Source organism: Chiroxiphia lanceolata, chromosome Z (assembly GCF_009829145.1).
Source record: "Chiroxiphia lanceolata isolate bChiLan1 chromosome Z, bChiLan1.pri, whole genome shotgun sequence".
NCBI classification, from domain to species: Eukaryota; Metazoa; Chordata; class Aves; order Passeriformes; family Pipridae; genus Chiroxiphia; species Chiroxiphia lanceolata.
The window spans coordinates 61,942,776-61,968,274 of record NC_045671.1 but is presented as its reverse complement, the minus strand read 5'-3'; the positions used below and the strand labels follow the sequence as shown (position 1 = coordinate 61,968,274).

The window sequence follows — 25,499 nt, the reverse complement described above, 5'->3', positions numbered from 1 at the left end:
TCTTGAGAAGCAGAGTAAGGCACAGTATTGTATACCAACGCATAGGAATTACTCAGCCAAGCATCACAATATAGAAGTGTTTCTTTACTACCTTTTGCTATCGCCAGGAACATTTTCTGCACTGAATACTCCAAAAGCAACGTACCTTCCTTTTCCATGTACCAACTGCTGAGTTTGTGCAGCAGCTTCTCAGTGCTACTGTCCCGGGAAGTCTGTAACAGGGAAGGGACTCAAATCACTCAAACACTTCAAAAAAAAAAAACCATCAGCAAAAGAGCAGGGTAAAACCTAAAACCAACCCCAACTCACCCGGACTAGATGCCCCATAGCAAAGGCAAAGGACTTCTGTACCACGCTGTTGCGATCAGTCAGGCCACTAAGTAGCGCGCTCATAAGTTTGCCTGTTGGAAGAGACTTTGCTTTCTCAAAAGTATCATGTTTTATTGCTATGGCAAGAATTACAATAGCCTGAACTCATGCCATTTTTTCCTCACTGTATATTTGTGAGGTTATAGGTCTGTCTGGTCCTTATGCTTAAACCAGTGCTATTGTTTTGCACACCTTGACTGATAATGTTCCTATACGTGAGCACCCAGCTGATCATGCTTTCAGCTTTATTTCTATTTCGCAGCACAAAGGCGACCTTCTTTCTACTATCAAATCACAATAGATTGTAAAAAGGAGACCCAATGAGGCAAAGTCCCTGTTTATGGTGCTCCCATAGCTTAAGTTGAGGAACAAATGCTTATTGACAGTGAAGTACTAACACAGGGATTGTTAGTCTGCTCCAAGAGAGTTGAGAGATATTTTTGTCTGTTCCTGCTGGGTGCCAGTGAATTTCCTCAACTCCTTCCTCTGCCTCTTCCACCTTGGTGAGGTACGTAACACCCCCAGGACCCACCCCCTCAAACAAAAAAGGTAACTTCAAACAGCTCTCTGAGGAAGACACACATGTAAAGATCATTCATGTGATAAAAATCAAGGGCGGAAATACCACAGTAACAAAAAGCTGTAAAACCTGACACTGGAAACAAACCTTACCTGAATAAGGTGTTAGGTCTTGAGGGCACTGTGTGGTTAATGACACAATCACGCTGGCACAGCCTCCCTGGAAGATTGCAAAGGAAAACAAAGGTAAGATAAAACAGTATTAGCTCCTGGTTATCACTGTTAATATTTGCTGGAGTACTACATGCACTCGTATGACCTGATCTAGACCCACTCAGCCTCTACCCTGATAGGCCAAGGGTTGACACAGTAAAACAGGTTGTACAAAATGAATGACAAGAACTGAATTAGAAAGTGAAAAAAACCCCACGCTCAAGACAGATGGTCCTGGAAGATTTACAGTCAAGAACAACCTTCTGCACTCAAGTGTCACAGCAGCCATGTAGCCCAGGGGAGGTTAGGGCAGCACACCTTCAGAAAAGTGATGTAGTGGGTTGGGACTCAGATGAAAAATTATTCCATTTGGAGATGAAGAAGGGAATACAGAGAATTGTCAATGTAAATACGGTTCTTTTGACTATGTCTTTTAAAGTGACAGCTTGGTCTCATTCATACTGAACTATTAAAACCATAGACATACCTTTGTGCCAAGGCCTACTCCACTTTTGATCAGTTCACACAGACGAGGAACCAGCTCACCCAGGACGGACACATCCAAATACTGTAAGCTCTAGAGAAAGGCAAGGGATGAGAAAGAGGGGAAAAAATGAAAAAACAAAAAAAAAAAGGTAATGGTGGCAGATTTAAGCTGGTGTACTTCCACCTGAGACTGCCTCAGAACTAACGGCTGGTCCTCAGCTGAACTGTGAGTTTGCTGCACTGTGAGAAGCCACCACAAAGTGGCTTCCACCACACAGAGCTTCTCTTGTCCCACTTCTCTGCTGAGCTGACCCGGCTAAAATCATCATTTGCTGGAATTGATGTACTCCTGTACTCCAACCCTTCAGAAAACCTGAAAGTAACAACTAGCAAGAACTCATTTTGGAGAGAGAAAGAGCTGTAGAGGTGTGCTTATCTCAGGACAAACCCCAACATTTCCCCAACTGTCTGAAACCAGAAAGCAGTAACGTATCCAAACTAGACAATGAAATAAAACCAGCCAAGACAGTTTTTAAACAGGTCAAGACAAATAAGTGGTATAAATGACATAAGGGTACAAGAGGGATATTACTGGTATAATTTCTAACCTGCTATACTTAAAAATGCCACCGGGCAAAACAGAAAGCCTCATGTTACCAGCACACTGTCTGCAGAGGGGAGATCCAATCTCCAGCAAATTCAAGGATCGCATACTAAATGAAGGCAACTCTTTCTGAGCTTCAGAAGTCAGATCAGCTGTTACTGCCCCCTCTGGCACCGGTAAGATGAAGGGAATACTCCATATAATCTCTCAGCCAGCCCCAGAATATAGAGAAGGTTGCTCATAAGCCAGGACATCTTCACACTACTCCAGAGAAGACATTACTATCTCTCCCCTCCCCTAGGAAATCCCAATCAATAATCAGAGCACCACAACTGCTTCCTGAGGGCTGGCAGAGGAGAGGTATGTCCTGGAGGAGGGACAGCAGCAGCTGCTGCAGCCTGTGGGGTGGCAGTGAGGCACTTTTACATGGAGCCTTTCATTCCCAACCACTTTGCACACTATTTATAGAAAGGCTTTCAGCTGACACCAAACCTCAGCTCCACATACTGTTTTGTACGGGAGGGCTCACTGTTCTTATTTTTCCATAAAGAGAGCAAATAAAGAATAGGTCCGTTGGCTATGCTTCTCCTAAAACTTGCTCAGCAAACCCTCCCTGCCCATATGCCCCTGGCTGTTTGCAGTGCCTGAGCAGAAAAGAGGGATCTTTTCTTTGGGAAGGGGCAGATTCTTACAGAGGACAGATTGTTCTAGCAGGACAAATCCTCCAGCACAGCATTTGGGCATCAGCAACTCCTCCTCCAGCAGCAGGAAACTACAGTGCCAAACACCAGCAGCTGACTCTGCATTCAGTGATATCTACACTTTCCCTAAATATCTCCACCACCAAAACATCAGCAAGGCCCAGGTAGGGATATCCAAGGCACCACAAGGCAATGGCTGAACAGTATTTGTGCCTTAAGAACAATGACTATCATCAGTTGGAGGCCAAGGTGAGAAGTTGGTTGTGGAATAGTGGGCCAGAGACGAAGACAAATGTTAGCTAGCTAATCCAGAACCAGCTGAGCCCCTATCCAAAGAAGAGCACGTGAAGGATGCCCTCTTCCTCAAAGTAGGAAGGTCTTCAGGCAGAAAAACAATCCATTCAACTCCAAATGGAGCCAAGACTACTCACAACTCATCTGAGGAGCAAGCACTGGTGACAGGATGAGAAGTCAGTACATGAAAAAGGAAGTGGACAGCCACATGGAGATGTGATAATAAAATGAACCCTGCAGGGGTATTCTGTAAATACCCCATTTAAATTCCTACTCTTCTCCTACAACATATTTTACATTGGAATCCTTCTGAAACAAGAACTTACCATGTTAATGGTTTCCATCATGGGAGACGACTTGACAGCACTAAGTCTGGCACTATCCATTGCAGTCTGAAAAAAAAACCAACAAAAAATCCAAAAACCAGTAAAAAAACCCAAACAACCCCAAATGTAAATGCAACATGAAAACAGTGGAAAGGGCAACATCAGCTGTAACTCACTACCTCACACCACTTCAGATGCATACAGACAGAAAGTAATTATGCCTACAGTCCATGAATGTTCCCCTTTCAGAGGAAGACAGATGTTCTAGCCAGAGTACAGGAGCTAAACCATGCAGTTCTGATATCACATGAATGCAATAAAAAACCAACAGATGGAAGGAAGGATGGAGAGAGGGGGAAAAAATCCCACTCTGAACTACTGTTCACTCTCTTCTCATTTGCAAAGTGCTAAGTTTTACCCTTTTCCCTCTCCACAATGAAATAAGCTAAATTTGCTTCTGAATAGTGGGTTTCCACCACTTCCCCAGAAGACCATATTGATAAATTAATATGGTTCTTTGAGAAAGATTAAAGGACACCGTGCTGACAACATCCACCTCCAGCACACTTCGCTATTGTACACCTTCTAATTTAAGTTAAAAGAAGTCCTGAAGTTAATCTCTTGGGAAAAACAGCAGTGACATTTAACAACAGTTTTTACTAAGATTGTTTTTTACTTTCTGAAATGTGTAGTGGTCTAGGGAATAATAATAATAATTAAAAAAAAAAAACCCACAACAGAAAACCACAATCCTTCAAAAAACCTTCCACATTTGTCCAGTCATACTGTAATGATCAATTTTAGTAATTTAATAGCTGTTTCTCTTCGCATCTTTGAACACCTCTCAACTAAATCTGCTATTTTTCTGTTTACTGAATGAAGCTTAAATCTTTGTTATCTCTGTTCTGTTGATACTTTCCCATTATAGCTGCACTTACTTTCTCTTGATCTGTTGCAGAAAAACTCAAATAATTGAGGACTTGAGGCTCCAGCACACTCAAGGATTCCAGCAGGGCTGGGATAAGTTTTGGTGCATGAGGTTTCAGCATAGATCCAGCACTTTTACTGATCTTCACAAGAGTGTTAATGCTGGAAAAAAAATTAAAGGGAAGGTCAAAAGAGAAACAGACTGAACTGGAAAACTGGTCTGCTGTAATCCAGATGCAACAATATAAATCTACCTGCAAACAAAAGTATGTGTATTTTTCTGCTTAAGCAAAGTCATACCCTAGCCCTGAGCTTCCAACTGATGTTATACTTTGATCAGAGATTGTGATACTCTGGCCAAAGTAAACAAAGAGACAGTACTGCAGACAGATGTACAAAAAAAATAACATGTTCTCATGTTTTAAAGAAGTGCTGGGCAAAGTCACCCAGAGACATCCATTGTTTCTGTCCAAGAAAAAATGAGTTTACAATGATCTATTCAAATCCCACTTGTCAACTGCAGACCGACCAAATCTCTCATGCTGCATTTTGACAAAGGGTTTTCATATATTCAGAAGGGATAAAAAAAACCTCAGGAAATATTTACTATCATTTGTTAGGAGTTGTCTTACCTTACTAGTAATTATTTTTGCAAAGACCAGCTAGCTACACTCCAAGTCTGAGCCACTGAGCTACACCCCAGTTTTTCTGTCCTTCAAGCAAATGAAGGAGTAAACAAGGTTACAAATTGATAAGCATATAAAGTCCCTACACATCAAGGGACATTGAACTGTTACAAGACATAAAATGTATTTGAACAGCATGACCAAATGTGGTCTCATCTGGGATGTGAACTGCCAATTCTCACAACCAGTTGTGAAATCAGACCTGGCTGTTTGAAGAACTACCATGGGATTTTTTGTTTGCATGCAGAACAGATATGCCAGTCCCAAGGGACAGCTTTAGCAGAGCACATGGCTTGCAGATCAGTTTGCTGTGAAAAAAAACTTCCTGGTGGGAACTGAATCTGGGCATTTGCGGAGAGGCCAGATACTGAGAGAGGCCAGAGGCAGAGTTCTCAGAGCTGCTATTTAAACTCAGAGGGAAACGACTCAGCAGGAAAGCTCTTTTGGGAAACAACTTGTCACTTCAAACACAAAGAACATTCTGCAATTCAGTTGGGTCTCTTTGGGACAAATCACGACAACTCCCGGCAAACTTATATGATACAAAACTAACCTGAGAGATCGGACTTCAGCAACTGTGCTTACTATGCCTTTGTCCAGGAGGCAAGGAAGCAACACAGCTATCGTCTTCTGACCTGCTGCTCCTTTAGAGGGATCACACATTTTCACACAGACCTGGGGACAGGTGAGAATCAGCGTTGCAAACATGTACAAACCTCCCCCTCAGATACATTAAAGCACTTCCTCCTTCAGTCAGAAGGTGGCAAGAGCAACTAGAGAAACTGCTGACAGCCAAATCCAGGCTGTTACACCTTCATCCTCCTCTCCAAAAAGTACTTAAATCCTAAGATACATCCCTAAAACAGGTTTCAACTACAGTCAGCTTCCAGAAAACGTAATTTAAGAGCCTAACAGGCCTTGACCTGAATCTGGACGAAGAGATGAATCAAATGACTTCTCAGCTGAGGGATAGCCTATCTCAGCCACAGGGATTCAACCATTCCACAGGGCAGAGCAGCAAGTGCCAGATCAGAACAGATTCTGCAATTGCAACATTTTGTGGTAACATTTTTGGACCAGATCCTCACTTGTAGCATTAAAATATTGTGAAGGCTGTGATTTCAAATAATGTGACTTTTTTACAGGACTACCAAACAAAATATTAAGGGATATATGTACTACACCCAATAAATCTTGTCAGTAACAGCACCAGACAGTGAAGAACGTATTCCATTATTCTGTTTCATACCACTGAGGTTCTACCAGGCTTGGTCAACTAGATGAGTCAGCCTAGGTCAACTGCTTAAGCTACAAGAAATCCTACCGCTAAATGAGGAAAAACTGGCAAAGACTAAAAAACCCCAGTTCATTTTATCCTTCCTTTGCTTGTACAGAACTTAACATCACATTATCCAGAAGCAACACGACTTCACCAGCATCAACAAAAGTACAGGGCAGTATGTGGTGATCCTTATCTAGGGCTATTCAGATTTTCACAACTGCATCTTACAGTAGAGGCCTTTTCAAGATAACAGACTATGGTAAACAAGTACTCCTGCAGATATGACAGTGAACAATTACCTGACATCATAACCATACATGTCTGGCTACATGTGCATATGATGAAATAAGAGTTTTACCTTGCTCAAAGTTTTTAGGGCTAGTTCTGCTGCCTTTCGCACAGTCTCCTAAAAGAGAAGTCAACAATCATTGCTGCTATTTTTATTTCTTCTATAGAATGATTAATATTAATTGATAAGTGTAACACTAGTACTGACACACCTATCTTCATGGCCAATACTTAATTTAACATCTGTAAAAGAAATTTTGGCTTTGGTCCATCTGAATATCTGGTACAATTAACACATTAACACAGATCAAATCTGGAAGGACCCCAAGACTCTGACTTCATATATGCAAGTCATACACAAGCAGCCCAAAATAAATGTTTCTATATTCAATAGTTAAGGACATACTTGGGAACTATTTTATATCCAGGAAAAATCCTGAATCATCAAGAATAAGCACAATAGGAACAAACCCCAACATTTCAAATACAGAATTTCCAAGGTGGTATGGAAATTTTAACTGCAAGGAGCTTGAATTTCTTCTGCTTAATACTCAAAACTCCCACTTGCTTCAAGTTGACTTGTCAAGGAATCTCTCTTTAAACATCTCAGAGCTTGATCACTGTACCACTTTTGGTTGGAAGACTCCTGTTCAATTCTCAGTTCCATTACCTTAATGTCATCTTGCACTCTGAACAGGATTTCCCAGATCTCTGGAAGCTTGTCTATAATGTCATCCAAAGGTCTTCCTCTTAGTAAGTCATTTAGTGCCAGACAGCTGCAAACAAGGAATTTTATTTCTTTCACACAGTGTACTTACTTGACACAGGTAAATACATAGCTATGTTTATAAATATAAGTAAATGGTTAAAATAAAAAGGACAACTGTTTCACATTCTTTATTTTCCCCAAATCCTAAATCTACTCTATCAAAAGATCATCTCCTTTAGCAGAGAAAAAAATGTTCAGTCATTCAGGTAAAACCTGAAACCACTGACAGCAAATGAGAAAGGCTGCTGTGGTGAAAATTGCTATTGCAAACATTCCAGTTATAAAACTGTTTTAGATTTCTTCTCTGTAAGTACAGGATAAGAAGAAAACAAAATGGTATAAAGTCTGGAATTGAAATTAAAATGAAAGTTTTCAATAGAGCGTCACCACAAACTATTAAAAACAAAAAGCGGCTTATTAAAAATGGCATCCTGCTGCCAAATATGCAATTGTCATACTGACAATTCTAAGAGAAAGCAATATTTCAGGACCAAGGATAGGCAAGAACTTTTTGACCAGAAAACTCATTCTCCGAATGTTGCTTAGTATCAAGCTACATGCAATAAAAGATTTTAGGCTCAGTTACACAAATAGCTTCAAGATTGTATCACACTTCAAAGGCAGCTACAAAGCTGGCCTCTATCTTGATGAATGGACGTGTGCTCCTTCCCCTCTCAGCTTCTCCAGGCTAATAAGTTCATGGTGAAGAAGAGAAAATAACAGAGTTCAAAGACAAATCTAATACTTTTTCTAGCAATACCTGGATTCCCTGATCCTCCACAGACTGCTTGTTAAGTTACTGATCAAATCCTCGAGAATTTCCTTCATGTACTTATCAACCTATTATTAAAAAAGGGAAAAATCATGAAATAAGCATGGGCTATGCATCCTATAGTCTATAGTCTATAAAAAGAGAGTCCTTTTGTATAATACAACCTACTTTCGGCCACATCAGATAAACTAATTCTTGCCAGAGCTGTGCAAACTTACTCTAACTGTGCTTTAGACATGCCTTTCTCTGCACTGCTTGAGCACTTAACGAGTCTCTCAAAGCCTTTACCAACTGCACTGTTAAAATGCAGCACCAAACACGTATTCCCATGAGAAGCAATTTTGCTTTGATGAGGGATCAGAGTGAATGATTTCACATTAAGAGCAGCTTTCCTAGGAGAAAATATTTGCAAACCCCGTTCCAAGCCTTGCAGAACCTGAGCAAGGGCATCTTATGAAAATCACTTATTCCTGAAACATGTCTGGGAGGAGTTCTCCTCAAACTGATGGAGCAGTCTCCCTCCATGGGCTTCCTCCCACTTACAAGTGGAGGAATTATATTTAGATGCTCTTGTTTAGGAAGGCATCTTAGGTCATAAGGATTCATGAAGAGCTTATCATAAGCAAGATCAAAGCAATATCGAAGTGTGGAAAGACTCCATTTTAAGTAAACCATAAATTTTAATACTTGCACAAACAAGGTCTGCAATATTGTTTCACGTACAAGAGGCAGTGCAAAACCTCTGCGCATTCCCCAGCTCATCCATGGATTTGCACACCTCTTTCTCTGTAGGACAGGACCTTACCCCTTTCTGCACAAGATCCAACTGCCCCAAGAGGATCTCTGACACACTGCTGGCTTGCAGCAAACCTACCTCTCCCCACTGTACTGTTCACTCACCACAGACTTGTCAGTGACCAAGGCATTCCAAATGCTGGTCATTGCCTGTCGAATGCCCAAGTTGGGGTCAAACTGGTAGCGGTAGAGTCGGGGAAGAAGTTGGGGCAAAAATGGAGCCAGCTGCTCTCCAGCCTTGGCAGCTATCACATTGAAACCAAAAGCTGCTCCCTGAAATGATGACAAAGGAGTATTTGTTAAACCACTGCTTACTCACTCATTTACTGCTCCTGGGCACACCACAGTCAGGGGCAAACTTGACTGTGTAGATTTAGACCAAATCAAAAGGACTAGAATGGTACTAGAATTGGCCCATCCTCAGTGCTACAGTACCAGTGATCTCAAGCATACAATCACACTCAGTAGACAACACAGTACTACTTCTCTCTCTTCTTCTTCTCTCCAGTCTCTCCAATCTCTTCTCCTTCTCTCCAATCTTTATTTCAAGACACTGATTGACCTACCTCATTTGCAAAAGTGGTACTGGCTAATTAAAACTATGAAGATTTAAATACATTCTTTCAAAAAAGATTCTTTGTCAGCAAAACTGGTGAAGCTGGGCCACTGCTTCCCTAAAATTCTGCTGCATTTATAAGAATTAGAATAACATAGGAATGGAAAAATTAAAAATAAAACAACTCCACTTTAGCTCTAGAATCTCAAATTTCTGAGGATTATAATTTTGTATCTGTTCATATTTACTTTAAACTCAAGCATTCTTCTATGATCTCTTGTTTCTCCAACTGTCAGTTCCACTGTCAATTCTAATACAGTGGAACTGATGCTTGCCTATGAAATCCCATGAGATTTTGCCAGACAGGCCAAGAAGAAATTACTCAATGCAGGCAGTGCAGTGACTGCCTCTAATGACTTATGTTTCCTGACTTGCAGTGCCAAAAGCTGCCACTCAAAACCCCACACTAGGGATTTCACAGGACAGGATGTGCTGTCTGGGTTAGTTTAGTCAAGCAAGAGCAATAAAGCCACACTCTCCGTTATGACCCCTGCTGCTGTGGAAAGTAGAAGGAAAAGGAAGGCATCACCTGCAAGGTCCTGAACAGTGGGCTCTGCCCAGCTCTTGTGGGGTTTAGAGCACAGGCTTTCAGATACTCCCTTCAACTTCAGTGACTCTGCAAATTCTTCAAATGCCAGAAATCAGCATACACTTGCTGAGTGGATTTTCTGGACTCATCCTGGCCAGTGAAATTCCACAAGGGTCAGGAAACTAACTATGTTCTATGTTCTCATGCTTCTGAAGTCCCAGTGCAAAGACAAGGAAGCCTTGAAAGATGTTGCTGACTTGCCAAACTCTGGATGAAAGCTAGGACTTGTTTTTTGCACTAAGTGGTGTTGCCAGAGACTCAAAACCTTAGGTAGCAAGTACGGAAGAGCACAAAAAGTGCAGTATAGCAGAGGCAGCTACATGAGTCTTCTGCATGCAAGCACACAAAAGGTGCTCTGCCTGCTCCCAGAAACAGAATAAATTCTTCCATGCTTCTGTAAAGCCAGTGTAGAGAGTCCCCATGTTAAAGCTCTGAAGTATACTAAAATCTTCAAATTTATGATGTTTCTTTTTTCAGCAGGAAGTGGATCCCACAGTATTTTGGCTTTGTTTAGGGTCCCAGCAGCTTTAAAATATCAAAACTTCAGAACTTAAGTTAAAAAAGGATACTTTCAACAACAGTGCTTTTTAGCAACCTACTGCTGATTACTTTTTACTCTGCCTCTTTGTGACCAGGGTCACTTTTCTCTGGTATCTGAAAATTCATGCAGTTTTGAAAACATTATCACCATTTGAACACACTAAGACCTGTCTTCTAAGTACATTCAAAAAACAAAAGGAAAGGATCACACCTGATTCAGAGGGGGACTTAGGATTATATGAAGACTCTGATACCAATGTTTTGTAAGGATTTCAAGTAATCCTAATTTTTTTTCTCAGGCTGGTAAATTTGGCTTTGTCCTGACACCAAAGCATCAAGGCCCTCTCCATGCAGTTATCCATAAAACATATAACCAAAGCCAGAGAAATGCAATTGTTGATTCCAGAGTTCACAGTGGAATGGAAGTTGTATGAAAGCAGAGAATTACCTTCCGAGAATTCCACATGGCATGATGGTTGGCCAGGTTCATGAATTTGTACACCAGGTCTGGCTGATTAAGATCACTAGCCAGTGAACAAAGCTCCTTGTAGGTAGAAAGACCTTGACTTTAAAAAGCAGAAGGGAAATCAGTGTCACTATGTTTAGCTACACAAATACAATACCTAATAACTGAGAGAACAAGAAGGAGCAAAAAGCTCAGGAAGCAGATTTATAAGCAAAGGAATACTGTTTCAGCACTGACTATGTGTCTGTATTGAAACTGTCAGTAAACTTACCCATCTGGGGTTTTGCTCAGACCACCCTGAAACACCACAGTTTCTCCAGTCATCTCATGTTTGGCTCTGATAGAAAAGAGGTCCAGTATTAGCTTTACCAAACTCTACCCTTGAACAGACTGCACACTACAGAACAAGTAATTTATTTTCCTTTATTAACTCAGTAACTTAACATTCTTTCGGTTCCAATCCCACAAAAGAACATACAGTTGTGCAAAGCCATACACATTGCAAGGTATCTCATTAACTTGTGTCATCTGTAATGTTAAGGAGAGCTGCAGCAAGTGAGAGTTTTGCTGTGCAGTCAGAAGGTAAAAAGTCAAAACACTGAATGTTGGATTTTTATTTCTGCTCAGACAGCCATATAATGGACTGCATATCTTTATTTCAAAATATAAAAATACCATTCCCATTCATCTGGTTTCTTCCTGTTTACCACCAATGAATCTCTACGCTACCGGCCTAGTTTTTTCATAGTGGCCAAACCCACACCAAGTTAAGAGAGGAGTAGGCTGTTAAAGAGCATTTCCAGCACTGACCAACACACAGAACTCATGGCTAGTGATTAAGACCAGCATTTTCCCCACTAAAGCTAACAAGTGACCATTAACAACACTTTCTCAGCAATAGGTGCATTCCAGGCACAAGCAAGTCCCCCTTCCGCAACATTCACGATGTGCAGAGTTGCTGCAAGTAGTCATTGTTCTCTGCAGTTACACAATGCAGCAAGTAGGAAATCTAATCAAACCCCAACTGATTTGAACTGCTTGAATCAGGACTGAAACATTATTTTGAAGCTTTGTGGAAAGGAACAAAACCAGAACAACTTCAGTCACAAAAAAATCTAAGCTGAATTAAGAAATGTCCCAATTTGACTCTCTGGGAATGGATATTGGTTTGCCCTTGGCAACAAAACATCTCTTTCCACAAAAAAGAAACACTTTTGTTCCCATAAAACACATAGCTCAGAGTACTCTCACACAGTGTTCTGAGTTCACTGTACCTTTTCCCAGTCATAAGGGTATCAACAAGAGTAGTGACCAGCTCTTGCTGATCCTGTTCACTTCCTAGTTCATATATCAGCCCAAGACCTTTTGAAGCAACATCTTGACTAAGCTCTGCAAGAGATTTTACAAAGTAAAATTAAAGATAAGCATGTAATTAAGCAGTACACAAATTTAAAAAAACAAGGTTCAACCAAAATCAATACATAGCAAACGTGGCTCTGTACCATGGTTCACAGTTCTCCATTTTAGAGCAGATCTAGTCTGTCAAGACACAAACTTTGCATTCTGAAGTAGCAATTTGTTCTGAAGGCATAAACCCCATGAAGTTAGGTGACACCTTCATGTAAATACTGTTACTGCAGGTTTTGACATAGCAAGGAGAGTTCCAAAAGCCGGAGATATTCTGACACGCTGCTGGCACTCTAAGTCCAGCAACATTAATGGTAATACTCTCTTCCACTTTGGTGAGGTTTGCACAGATTGCTGGATGCTACCCTTTCCACTAGTTGCCATCACAGGTAGCAAAATGTGCTAGTTTGAAGAGGTCTCAGAGTTCCTGTCCATGCAGAACTCCATGATACACACCCTGTTGCCCAAAGCAGAGCAGAAGTAGCACCACTGAACAATTTCTGCTATTATAATCTGGAGGGGCAAATGCAGAGAAATATTTGTGCTTGTTTACCAAAACACACAAAAATGTTGTGTGTCTTATCTCTGCATGTGGTGCCTAGAAAAGAAATCATTCCTATTAACATCAGAAATGGGACTTTTCTACCTACAGTCATCTTTCAGTGCTGACTGACAGAGAGAGTGTAGTTGACTTTTTGCCTGTTCAAAGATTCCCCCCATTCTCTTAAAAGCCCATCAAAAGACACAACTCTTAAGATGTGATAGTACTTACCATCACTATCTGACAGAATTGAAACAAATGCACTTTGAATATCCTTGAGATGAGACTGTAAGAAAAGAAAAGGGTCATTATTTTGGATCCTTTGTCTGGTCTCCAGGCAAGTTCCTAACAGATAAAAAGAGGCTACTCTATCAATGGAGCTGTTTATTTGACCTACGCCTACGACAAGAACTGCCCTTCTTTCCTGATTAGTGAGTAACAGCCTGACTGACACTCACAAAAGGTAACAGCTAATGGTAGAGCACCTTTTTATAGCTATCATGCCATTAGGAAGCCATATTTTATTTGTCTTGCCTAATACCTGGCAGCAGTGCATCATAAATCTGCCTTGCAGCCAGATGGTGCCCTCTTCACCTTAAAACTAGTGAGTTTTGCTACCCCTCACAAGGTGCACTGTTTAGGTAAGTGTAATATGCACAAGGTTTTACATGTAACAGCTTACATTTGCAAAGCACCTATTGCCCTAAAGCTCTTTATCATTACCTGGAAAGCACACAATGGTTACATGGTCCCATCAGCCTCTAGTACCTCTATGTGAAGAGAGGACATTTTGGTTGGGAATGCGTTATTAAGTCCCTGTGTAGGACCCCTCACACTCTCTCATTACAGACGGGTACCTTAAATATGAGGCTTTCATCAAGGTGTACCAAAAATACACTGTACATGAAGCACATCGTAACTGCGCCTAGGTACCAAAGTTGTGATAAACTCTGTGAAACAAATTAGTCCAGTTCTCCCCCTTCTTCCACTCCTAGACCTCCTTTTATGTTTTCCAAATATGAAGCCTAGAAACTATACAGACACCAACCTCTTCTTCCCAAGGGAAGATGTACTGCTACTTCATCTTACAACGGCAATCTATGCTGAGCTTACTCTGACTTGAGTGCAAGTCAGATGTTTACAAAGGTGACAAACACCTTGTTCATCTGCCAGTTAGTCTGTTCCTCCATTCACAGAAGATAACCCATGACTCAGAAAGACCTCAATAAGGAGGGCACCAGCACTGGGGGAAAAGAGGCAGTGAAGGGGAAGAAAGGGACAGAAATGAGGCAAGAAGCAAAAATAGGGACAAGGAGCCAGTGTTAGGAAAAGGTATATTTCTTACCTTAATTGCTTTGTGTGTGCTCAGCTTCTTCACCATTGACAGAAGCCAGATGCAAGCTGCCTGTCTAGTGTGCGGGTTAGGGCTGATGATGTGCTTGTTCAAAATAAGGTCTAGGACCCAGGGAACCACATCATTCACTTTCAAATCTATATGAAAGAGAGAAAGGTGGAGGGGAGAGGGGAGCTTTGAGAATCATCCATACCCATTTTTAATGTCAAAATAATGTGCAGCAGCAATGAAAAACCTATTAAGTCCATGAGTACTCAGGTGACACCTCAATCTCTGCTTATTTAGGAAAAGCCTTCACTGGAGTCAGTGGAAAGTATTTCTCCTACTAGAAACACTGTGTCCTCCTAACCCTTCATGAATGTGTTCCAGAGCCTGTGGTCAAGAAGAGCTACCACTTATATTGCCTAAGACTCAGGGTGCTACTTTTTTTTTTTTGTAAGGACTCAAAATTTCTGGAGCAATGGCAGGGTTCGGTATCTACTCCATGCTGTACATGCTCAGCTTTGTGTACACTAGAGATCTAAGACCACTCTCACAACATTAAAACACGTGTTTGCAGGTCTGAGGCTGATATTTACACCTGCCTGGTTTGAAGCTAGCATTTTCTCATGCTTGTATTCCAATAGTACAGAACCTTAGTTTTTACACAGAATTTCCGCATTTACTGCATGGAAATGTCACTTAATGATATCACTGGAAGGTGTTGGAAAAACACTTGCAGAAGTGAAGTTATGGAGCCCAGTGTTAGTCCAGATGTTTCCCAAACCAGCCCCTGCATTAGGAAGGCCTACCTGAAGGAGGGATATATTCCTCCTCTGTGACTGTCCATGCATCACGTGCAGCCACTGAGCTGGTTCCTACTGCAGCACTGGTAATGGCTTCACCAACTGTGAACTGCAGTTCTACTTGTTTGGCCTGAAAAACATTGAGGACAGTACATTGAGGGCATTGAGGACAGTACTAACTAAACACACACCAAAATTTTGGTAATTAATATACAAACACACAGTCCCTGCCCCAATCCCAATTTTCAGCACTAATTTGCAATAAGATCACTATTTTGGTGAGCTTCTGACCCACTGAAATTGATGGAAAAAGAGGTCAAACTCTCCAAAATGAATGGTAAAAGCTAAAATTTTCACACTTTTTTTAATCCATACCTCCTATAAAGTATTGAGTAGTCTCTGCAAAAGTTCAACTTAGTGAAAAGAAAGAACTGGATAGACAGGATGAAAACAAAACAGTTAGAATGAGACTGCCAGTGATTAATGAAAATTACTGTGCCTTTGTTATAGTAGTAAGAGTCTCCTGTAATTCCATCCAGAAGCTGATCTCTTAAAAGATGCAGAAAACTCTTTTCATTTTAGAAGAATTCAGACAGTACTTTGTTTTGTTTCACTGTCCTTACACTATCCTCCAAGCCTTCAAGAACAGGATATGCAGAACTTTGCCACTTTCCTGTAATTATTTATGATGAACCTTGACTCGTAAGAACTCATTTCCATGCCTGCTGAGTACCTTCTAGATTGCTTTCCTTACTCTCTGGAAGCACAACATGTTCAGGCACTTGGAGAAGTAAGCCTTTAGCTTCCTGTCATCTAAGATAAATTGGATTTTTACAGTACACCCTTTATAAAGGAAGTTGTAATGACCCCCTGCAGTTACAGGAGAAAAACACAGCACTCAAACATCATTTTATGTTTATGTACACAGTGCTCCTAGTATTCTAAGTATAGTGATAGGACAGTTGATTAATGTCTCAAAACTGAAAGAGTAGGTTTAGATTGGATATTAGGAAGAAATTCTTTACTGTGAGGATGGTGAGGCCCTGGCACAGGTTGCCCAGAGAATCTGTGGCTACTCCATCCCCGGAAGTGTTCAAGGCCAGGTTGGATGGGGCATTGAGCAACCTGGTCTAGTGAGAGGTGTCCCTGCCTATGGCAAGTGGGTTTGAACTAGATGATCTCTAAGGTCCCTTCCAACTCAAACCATTCTGTGATTCTTGCTTGTTTGATCACATCAGATTGGAGGACTCAGCAAAATATGCTTGACTATACTCTACAGCTGCTTCTACAACGCAGAATCCTATGTCAGTATGAGCAGGGAAGAAAGGTAAAACAAGCTGTAAGTGAAGAACACTAAAAAAACTCCTTGATTATTTAATTTTGCTCTTTGGCATATTGTAATATGTATAACAGCTCTGACGTACTGTGCACTACAACAATGTATTAAGATGGAGAACAGGTACATATACTCCTATAAACAAAGCTTCTAATTCAAGTGAGTAGTATTAGCTGATGTAGTTCAGACAAAAGAGGTGTACTTACATTACCTACTTTTAGGGTACTTTCAAAGGCCAAAATACAGACCTATGGCTTCATTACTATCAGATCTTAAGATTTTACATATGTGAAAAAAAATCCATAATCCTCTTGAAGGGGAATGTGCATTTTTCTCAGACTGTGGCAGAGACCTTGAACGCCAAGTTTTTAGTCTGTGTGTAAAACACTGTGGCATAAAACATTTTAGCAGCCCAAAGTCTGCTCTCTATTTCAAGGCAGAATTAAAAAATCCAGAGGCACTATTACAAAAAGACAACTTCCCTTGTAAATCTGGCTCTAGAGTATATAAAAAGCATCCAAATAGAAATACTGTAGTATAAAGGATAATACATCGATAGTGTCTCACCTCCACAGAATCCATTAAACCCTGCAACAGGAGCTTCTGGTGAGGAAAATCTTCATCTCCCACCGGGAAGTAACCTAATGTTTGTATTGCTCGTTCCTTCATCTTAAATACAAACAAAAACACCCAACACCATTACATAACCCTCCTGTAAATCCAGGAGATACATTTTAAACCCACCGTTTTTCACCCTTACTGAAGTTCCGCTTAAGGTACCAGAAGTCACATGTGCTAGTGGCTTATTAGATCAATCAGTACACCTCTCTTCCAAAACACAGGCCTCTGAGGATTATTTACAAGAAGGAACTCCCATTTTTCTTGAATTAAAACTATGAGGATTCATATTTTCATGCCTTAAGCCCTTACTTACGACTACAGAAAGCACAAGTGATCAACTGCTAGACAATATTGCAAGAACCTTTAGCCTAACTTTGACTCACTAAAGCCAACAACAAACCTAATTCCCTTAAATAAGGTTGAGTTTGGCAGGGAACACATACACCTGGGGATGAAACATTCAAAAACATTCAAAAATGGATCATAACACTACGAAAAAATCTTGCCTTATTTGTTTCCTTGCTAGAAGGGATCCGGGCCAATAAACTTTCAACAAGTTGTAGCTTTGTAAATCCTGTTCCTTCATTGGGAATTGGCAGGGGGCCATTCCTGCCAATCTCCCCAAGAGCCGTACAAGCAGCCACTACAAGGAAGGGAGAGGTGCTGTCCAGAAAAGAACCTACAGGAAAAAGCAAAACAGAACAACTCAAATTTATACTATTATTTAGCAGCAGGCAGGCACTTGTATTGTACCCATGCAAGAAGCAAAGCATTTATCTCCCCTAGAGCTGGTAGGAAGTGTTATGCTAGAACAAAATCAAAGTGAAAGGAGATATTGAGAGGAATTGAAGCAGTGGCACTGCTCCTAACTGTGCTTTGTTGGTCTCTGAGTTAGAGTCCACCTAGGTTTTGTTGAAAAGGCTTATGTCCATACAACCAGATTACATTCTTACATGCTGTAAATTCTATCACAAAAATTGAACTCAAGATTACACTATCTATGGGCTGAGTATCTCAGAAAATATCAGAAAAATCAGAAAAATTCTCAGCCTTGAATAGATTGAAAAAACAACTGTTACATGCAGCAAAGTCTTAGGCAAGAAGTTACCTATTGTCTCTGTTGTTGACTTTATAAGTTGTTCTTGTTCCGGCATGACTGCAGTGTTTGGTTGTTCTATGTCATGCAGCTCCATTGTTCTGATTTTCCCTTTGGCCAAGTACCTTCCTACTGTAAATCCCAAAGCCAACAAGGATCCATGTTGGACCTCCGGGCACTACGACAACACCAACAGTGCAAAAAATCTCATTTTCAAAGTAAGTAACACTTTGCACAAAGCGCTGATTTAAAAACACATATGGACAAGCCAGATCAGAGGACACTCTGAAGAATGCAGAGCTCTAACACATAAGGCAACAACAGACAGTTTGATGTTGCTAGTACTCTCTTATGAGTGGAGTCCTTTAAGACAAAATAACAAAACTTATAAGAGGTTTAGGAGGACAGATTAAGAATTTATCACCAGCATTCACATTCCTAAAACTACCCTTTTGTAGTCAGGTCAAAAAAAAAAAAAAAAAAAAAACCATCGATCTCATCTGACTTCAAAGTACAGAATTACAAAGGTAAACTAAGATAATACTACATTGTCTCTACTTAAAAATTGGACGTACTCAGACTAAGGGGACAAAATGTACTCTGGCAAAAAGCAGAAAAGGGGAATTGCTCTAGATTTGCATTGCTAAGAATGAGAACACAGCTGGCCTTTACTGAAGACAATGCCTCTAACACAGTTTGGTAGGCCACAAATGGTGAAAATTAACTGTTACAATTTAATGTCAAGAAAGTCACTTTCTCCAATGCTGATTCAGTGCTGAGACTATCTAATGATAATGCTCATTTCTACAGGTGAATTCTATTGAAAGGATTTTGTGCAGAAACAAGGCTGGGAGACAAGTGCTACCTTAACTGGGGGGGAAAAAGAGGGATGGGAGCAGGGGCTTAAACTTCAATTAGTTCACACCTCTGTTTTGTATCACAACCCCACAAAAAGTTGCACCAATGCAACTGTGTTGCCAGAATGGGATCTTCAACCTTGTTTGGCCACCAGGGACTGTTCCTTGATGTGGTCTCACTACAGCAAAGCCAGCAGAAGATGGGTCTACACTTCAGCTATCCAATCACACTGAATTACCACCACCATTAGCTGTACTGATTCAACTGGTTTTGTATATTCGCAGCAAATAAGAGCTCTAACTGACTCAGATTCAAAAAGGCATGGGAACACCCTGCTATTTTTTTTCCTTTCACAGTTCACAACACTGTTCTATGAAACTTCAACCACAGTTTCCTGGGTGACCAGCGCAAAAAGCAGTCATGGGGGACTGGGACTTATCTGTGCTGGCTTTGTAACTGCAGGAGCTACACCCTACATTAAACTGAGCAATGGCATGGCTTTGGTTCACAGGTATAGCTTTCAGAGATTCAAAATAAATCATGTTTGTTAACTACAACATAAAGTGATAAGCACTTCTTGTCAGCATTTGAGTCTGTCACCTGCAGTGTAAAATGGTGGCCCATTAAGTCCTTCAGAGAGACTGATACAAAAACATTTTGGAGAAATATAACCTGGAAATGGTACTCCTTTCCTTCCCTTTCATGATTCAAGACACCAGCACAGAAACCTGTCCAACTGGTTTACAAAACTTCTTTTCCATGGTTGTAGTGTCAAAATGGAGAGATAAGGATAATAGAAGGGGGAAGGAGCTGCTGGAGGAAGGAAGGCAGGTAAACCCACCATGTAGAGATACAGCTGTGGAGGGCTGCTGAGCAGTCCATGTGGAGTGGGAGGAAAGAAGCCACAACCCTCACCCAGCACAACACCCTGAGGTGATGAGGACCCAGGAAGCGGCTATGGCTCAGGAGGGGAGGAGTTAAATATTTAACAAGTTAAACATTTTCTAGGTTCTGTGGGTACCTATAGATGCTCAAGAATAAGGAATTGGTAAACTGTTTGAAGAAGGTACTGTGATCCATTACCACTCAACGGGATGTGGCTATTTAGCTGACTAAAAATGGTAAAACGTATGACGGCACTTTGCCTGGGACGTGCCTCCAGGAAACCCTCCTACTGATCTTAACAACAGCTTCAGGGATTAACTTATTTAAAGACCTGTTCCACTCACCTACAACAAAAATCCCTTTTCACCATCCAGCTGGAAGCCAGCTACTTAATTTTACACCCAGATTAAGGTTAATACATCCTGGACACACTGTGAGATTCAAATATCCTATCAGTTACATGACATGAATAAAAACAAGCAGACAAAGGAAGGTAGTTACATGGTTGTCTTTCGTCATCTTGATCAGCTGCTCCAAGGCTGCCCTAAGCTCATCTCCAGACATGGTAGACAGCACTACAGAATAAAACAGGGCTGCAAGTTCGCGCATTTCTTCTTTGTTAGTGTTCATCAGGCTCTGTAGGAGTTTAAAAAAACAAAACCAAAGCATGAAATATGGAAGTAGCTTCTTATACAGTCTGTTCATAGAAAGATTCAATATATAGAGACAACTGTCGTGCAGCTACGTAAGTACATCTTAACTCAGAAACCACTCTTTAAACCAACAGCATTATCAATTCGTAAGAAACAAAGCCCTCAATTCAGCAAAGTATTCATTACACACTCAGCTTTTTGGAGAAAGATGGCACTAGCCACAAGAGGGCCACCCATCAGTTCTGTGTCAAAATATGTCGATCGAATTCCTGGTCAAATTTTGTCCTCAGCTTAGAGCTCTCACGTTTTGCATCCATATAAGCTAAAAAACCCCACACCTGAAACCCACTATTTCCCCAAAGCTACCAGAGGCTTCCAAACCCTTTTTATTAATCAAAGGGGGGAAAAAGGCCCAAGAGTGTTAAATCATTTAAATCCAACTGCAGCAAAAAAAAAAAAAGAAAATGTCCAGGAAGTCACAGTTATCAATGCAAAATTATCCACTTTGGAGCGGAGATCTTGTATTATCTAAGTAAATTGTTAAAAAGTTGACTTTCGGAAGCCTTGGGTCATTTGTTACGATAATCTTATCTCTGCCAGTAATGCAATGCATAATGCAACAGACTCCCATGAAAAATTCATACCCAAATCTTTGAATGGCTTGGGCCACCACAAAGGAAGCAAAATTAGCCAAGCAAGCAAAGAAGAAATGACCTCTGTCAGGCTCATGAAATGTAACACTAACTTCATCTCCAAGCTTGCATGAGATCACACAGTTGACTTCTAATAAACTCCTGAACCTGTTCCTTTCCCTTGGTAAGACAAAAAACACACAAAGGATGATTTACAACAGTATTTCTGAAACTAGGTATTATCAGTAACCACTCCTAGAAGCTTAATTTTGCAAATGGACACCAGGCCAAAGAAAAAAGAAGGCTTTTCTAAAAATGATGAAGAATACTGAAAAGGAGAATGTTTTTAAGTACTCTCCTCTGCAGTTCATACCTGCATGTAAATGAGGCGTGATAAACCACATACAGTGAGTGCAATGCAGCACAGATATCATCACAAAAAAAACTATTTGAACACATTCTATTTTTTCAACCTTTAAGTATTTGTTTCTGCCAGATTCCCCCAGTGAAAGGAAAGGTAACCTGTAAAAGCTTCAAAAACCCTGGATGCTTGAAGCAAATTCATGAAAAAGCACAAAGTTGTCTGCAAAAAGAATCTAGGGAAAGCAGAATTCTCTTTGCCTTATTCCCAAGCAGGCTCCAGTTTATGGTTTTTTTTTAATTTGTTTTGCTTGAGGCTAATAAATAAAAAAAGTCCAAAGAAAGGCCTCTAAAACACTTAGTGATCTAAATAATCTCATCTTCTGAGAAGCCACTCACATCTTTCCACCAAAGCATTTCCATTGTTAAACAATTTCTTCAAAAATGTGCAGATTTTGTTTTCAGTTTTCTTTTGTCAAGAAAAAACTGGCTGACAATACCAACAGGACTGATAACATAGATTACCCAGATGTAGGTCAACAAACAAGGTCAATTAACAAAATCAGTAACACCAAAGAACTAAAAAATAATTTCCCCCCTCCTGGTACACATAACATCTCAGGTGGTGTTGCCTGTAAGTATAAATACCAGACTTCAAATTAAGTGCATACTTGAAAATAATACTCTGTTTCACTATGAGATATATGCCAGATTTTGCTAATGCCAAATCCCATCCAACCAAAACAAAAGAAAAAAAAGGGGTTTCAGTATACCTTTATCCAATCCATTTTGTCTACAAATCTGGTGGCTAGTTTTTCTGGATACACTGAAACAACTTCTAGAAGACAATACATGACTGGCAAACCTAAACAGTAATTAAAGAATCATGTCATTAAACAACTCCAGTATTTACACCAATCTAACAATCAGTGATAAAATGAGGTTAAGTATCAGGCATTTCAAAGCATTCATCTGCAATTCACTAGGGATAACAAACAATACAGAATAATAGGGTACAGTATTTCTCAGAAATATTAGGGAAGCTATTAAAAGTAAATGCTCTGGTAGCAATTTGTTCTAAACTCATTCAAGTGTTTTAGACTACACTTATGGCAGACAGGCTATTATCAGAGTGAGGAAGACAAAGCATTCACTGGTAAGGAAGCTGTAACAGAAAATGGTTTCACAATTTTACATTATTATGTCAAATGATGCTGCAATTTTACCTCACTGTCTTCTCCCACCTATATAACAGCATAGAAAAACCAAGCTTAAAGAGTATATAGTCCACGTTGCAACTCTGTGACAGTTGTAGCCAAGTTCAAAGCACTATGCAACTCATTTCTAGTAAGAGAAGACATTTTTTTCTTCAGGATGCTGCTGCACACAGCTTCTTACCGCCAACACCAGCTAAGAGCTGCTGAAGAAGGCCAATATATATATGTACAGGGTTGGTTTCTGCACTTTTTGAAGAGGATGAGGAGGAAGAGAAAGATATGTGGTTGCCAGACATGAGGTTTCTTATGTAACGTCCAATGGCTGGAGCATGATCTTGCATATCTGCCAAGCTCTGTGAGGTTGGCACCACACCAGCACTGTGAGCAAGACACATCCGCAGATACAGCACTATCTAAGTAGAGAAGATAAAAACACAGGATACCGAGTGCATGAGCACTTGAAAAACTGGGGAGGAGAAAAAAAGAGCAGGGAATATGCTATTTTTAATGTAACCAAAACTAGATCGTTTCTTCTTTAACCAAATCTAGACAGAAGAGTCCGTATAGATGCAAGAACAAATATAAAGTGTAACAAATCTCAGGACCACTTTCTGCGATACACCTCTGTAAGCAGACATCCCTACAGTGCCTGCATCAATCTCTACAGATTAAATTATATGCAGACTTTTGGTTTATCATCAGCTGATGCAACCTCCTTGCAAGCAGTTCAGCCTGTACCCTACAGCAATTTGCAAATGCAAGACAACACATCGGTAATACAGATCTTGCTTCCCATCTGACTTTGTGTCTACAGGTCTCTGAAGCCTGGGAATCTGTTATGAAAAGAACAGCCTCAAGGAGCATAATAGGAGTTTTGCACAGAACTTCCAGTTTCTCTCTCTGACAAGCTCCTACATTAGGTATGCTGCAGAAAGCAGTGGAGCAACCCTCTCAGGAACATTCCTCCCAATCCCCCGTTAAAATCCTGTTCAGACTGCCATTTAAGGACTAAGGATGGAGAGTTAATCCCAATATCTGTTTAAAAGAATTTTAAAATGTAGGTGACTTATTGTAGCTGTCAGCTTCTTGCAGTATCATCTAAATGAATAACTGTACACATATCTAAGGAAGTAAATTTAGACAATTACCTCTCCAAATGTGGCAGGATTAAAAGGCAATGCTGCAGTTCCAGTCATATATTTAGCAGGCGTTTTCATTCGGTGAGAGGCCTAAACAACAGAGCAAATTAAGAGTGGAACATTCAGACCCCTAACGGCAGAGATGTTGGAAAGGTCAATGAAATTTTGTTGTTTTGACTGTGTTAATCCTTCACTTAGCAACTGAAAATGCACAACAGCTCTGTAACAAGAAGGGCACAGTGCACTTGGAAATGGTACGGTTCAGGTCGATCTACCTTACTATCAACCTAGAAAGTGGAAACTCTGAATTGATGAGAGGGAATGGAAGGGAAAGCTGAAAGAGTAAAATGGTCTTTCTTCCCTTCAGGGAAAAAAAGAAGTGCTTTAGAATTCAAAACCAAAATACCTCAAACTTTCAAACTCTGAGGTGCCCCACTGACAGGCAGTCAGGAAGCTTTGAGATGGCAGCTCTGCCTGGAGAGGCTGCAGCCAGACTTCCCCAGTAGTGTGAGGTGGGTGCCCTGTGTTGCACCAGCCAAACCCAGGGAGTTTCTCAGACCCTGCAGGTGGAAGGCTGCTGCAGCAAGTGCGTAACTTCTTTCCATGGAAGTGTTAGCTATGACAAGTAGGAATATTCCATAAGAAAAAGATCTGAACAAGAGGCTTCTAGTGAAACCCACTGCAAATGTTGCAGAAAAGCATGTATATATTAAATAGGCAGCATGCACATCAGTGCCAGGCTCGATTCAGCTAGGCAGCCTTGCACCTGAATGAACATACAAGACAGCTGCAGATGTCAACAGACTCTCACTTCTCTTAACATGCTGAGATATTTTGCTGGATGGTAATTTCAGTGACACCCAGAATCATTAAAGAAAACCTGAATTAGTGAACAGAAGGTGATTCCCTTGAAGAATAGGTTCCCATTCACACCCAGCAGATTGGGTCCCACTCTTTCACAAATACTGTCTTGAAGGGGGAGAGAAGGATCATGCTAATTCATGCAGGAAAGCCATTTTGCAACTCAGCTGGCTGTGCCAAGCAATGCATACAGACATCTCAAACATCTCTTAACACTCACAGATTATTGATGATGTGTGAAAGTTCATATTTAGAGATAACTAACCAAATTAATGCACCTCTGGGATTTTGAAATTCACCTTCAGGAATATAAGGGAGATCTGAAAAGTGCTCAAAAATTCTTTTTTAAGTTTCCTCATGAGTGAGGGTATCTTGCTTTTCTCAGCAGTGATTAAACTACACTGATCCATAATTATTTAGCGATATTACAGGTGTTAAGAAAAATTTTAAAATTACCTACAAAGGTACACACACTAAAATTCAATCCTGGTTTCTTAACATTTAAATACATA

The 25,499-nt window shown here is 40.5% G+C and overlaps 1 protein-coding gene across 2 annotated transcripts in view; it reads right to left on the bottom strand.

Annotated features, from left to right (window-relative positions):
* The window catches only part of ECPAS (Ecm29 proteasome adaptor and scaffold), a 60,400-nt gene that overhangs the window by 9,349 nt on the left and 25,552 nt on the right, over positions 1–25,499 (bottom strand). For both annotated transcript variants that reach the window (XM_032676621.1, XM_032676620.1), the window contains exons 17-40: positions 24,136–24,216; positions 23,169–23,400; positions 22,544–22,635; positions 20,627–20,761; positions 18,395–18,560; positions 17,793–17,965; positions 17,233–17,334; positions 15,336–15,459; positions 14,536–14,681; positions 13,422–13,476; positions 12,517–12,631; positions 11,514–11,579; positions 11,225–11,342; positions 9,137–9,304; positions 8,225–8,304; positions 7,366–7,471; positions 6,766–6,813; positions 5,679–5,800; positions 4,451–4,601; positions 3,513–3,578; positions 1,589–1,678; positions 1,042–1,108; positions 310–401; positions 146–212 (exon numbers count right to left, since the gene is read on the bottom strand). In XM_032676621.1, the coding sequence (XP_032532512.1) occupies positions 146–212; positions 310–401; positions 1,042–1,108; positions 1,589–1,678; positions 3,513–3,578; positions 4,451–4,601; positions 5,679–5,800; positions 6,766–6,813; positions 7,366–7,471; positions 8,225–8,304; positions 9,137–9,304; positions 11,225–11,342; positions 11,514–11,579; positions 12,517–12,631; positions 13,422–13,476; positions 14,536–14,681; positions 15,336–15,459; positions 17,233–17,334; positions 17,793–17,965; positions 18,395–18,560; positions 20,627–20,761; positions 22,544–22,635; positions 23,169–23,400; positions 24,136–24,216 (2,662 nt within the window). The remainder of the gene's footprint in view (positions 1–145; positions 213–309; positions 402–1,041; positions 1,109–1,588; positions 1,679–3,512; positions 3,579–4,450; positions 4,602–5,678; positions 5,801–6,765; positions 6,814–7,365; positions 7,472–8,224; positions 8,305–9,136; positions 9,305–11,224; positions 11,343–11,513; positions 11,580–12,516; positions 12,632–13,421; positions 13,477–14,535; positions 14,682–15,335; positions 15,460–17,232; positions 17,335–17,792; positions 17,966–18,394; positions 18,561–20,626; positions 20,762–22,543; positions 22,636–23,168; positions 23,401–24,135; positions 24,217–25,499) is intronic.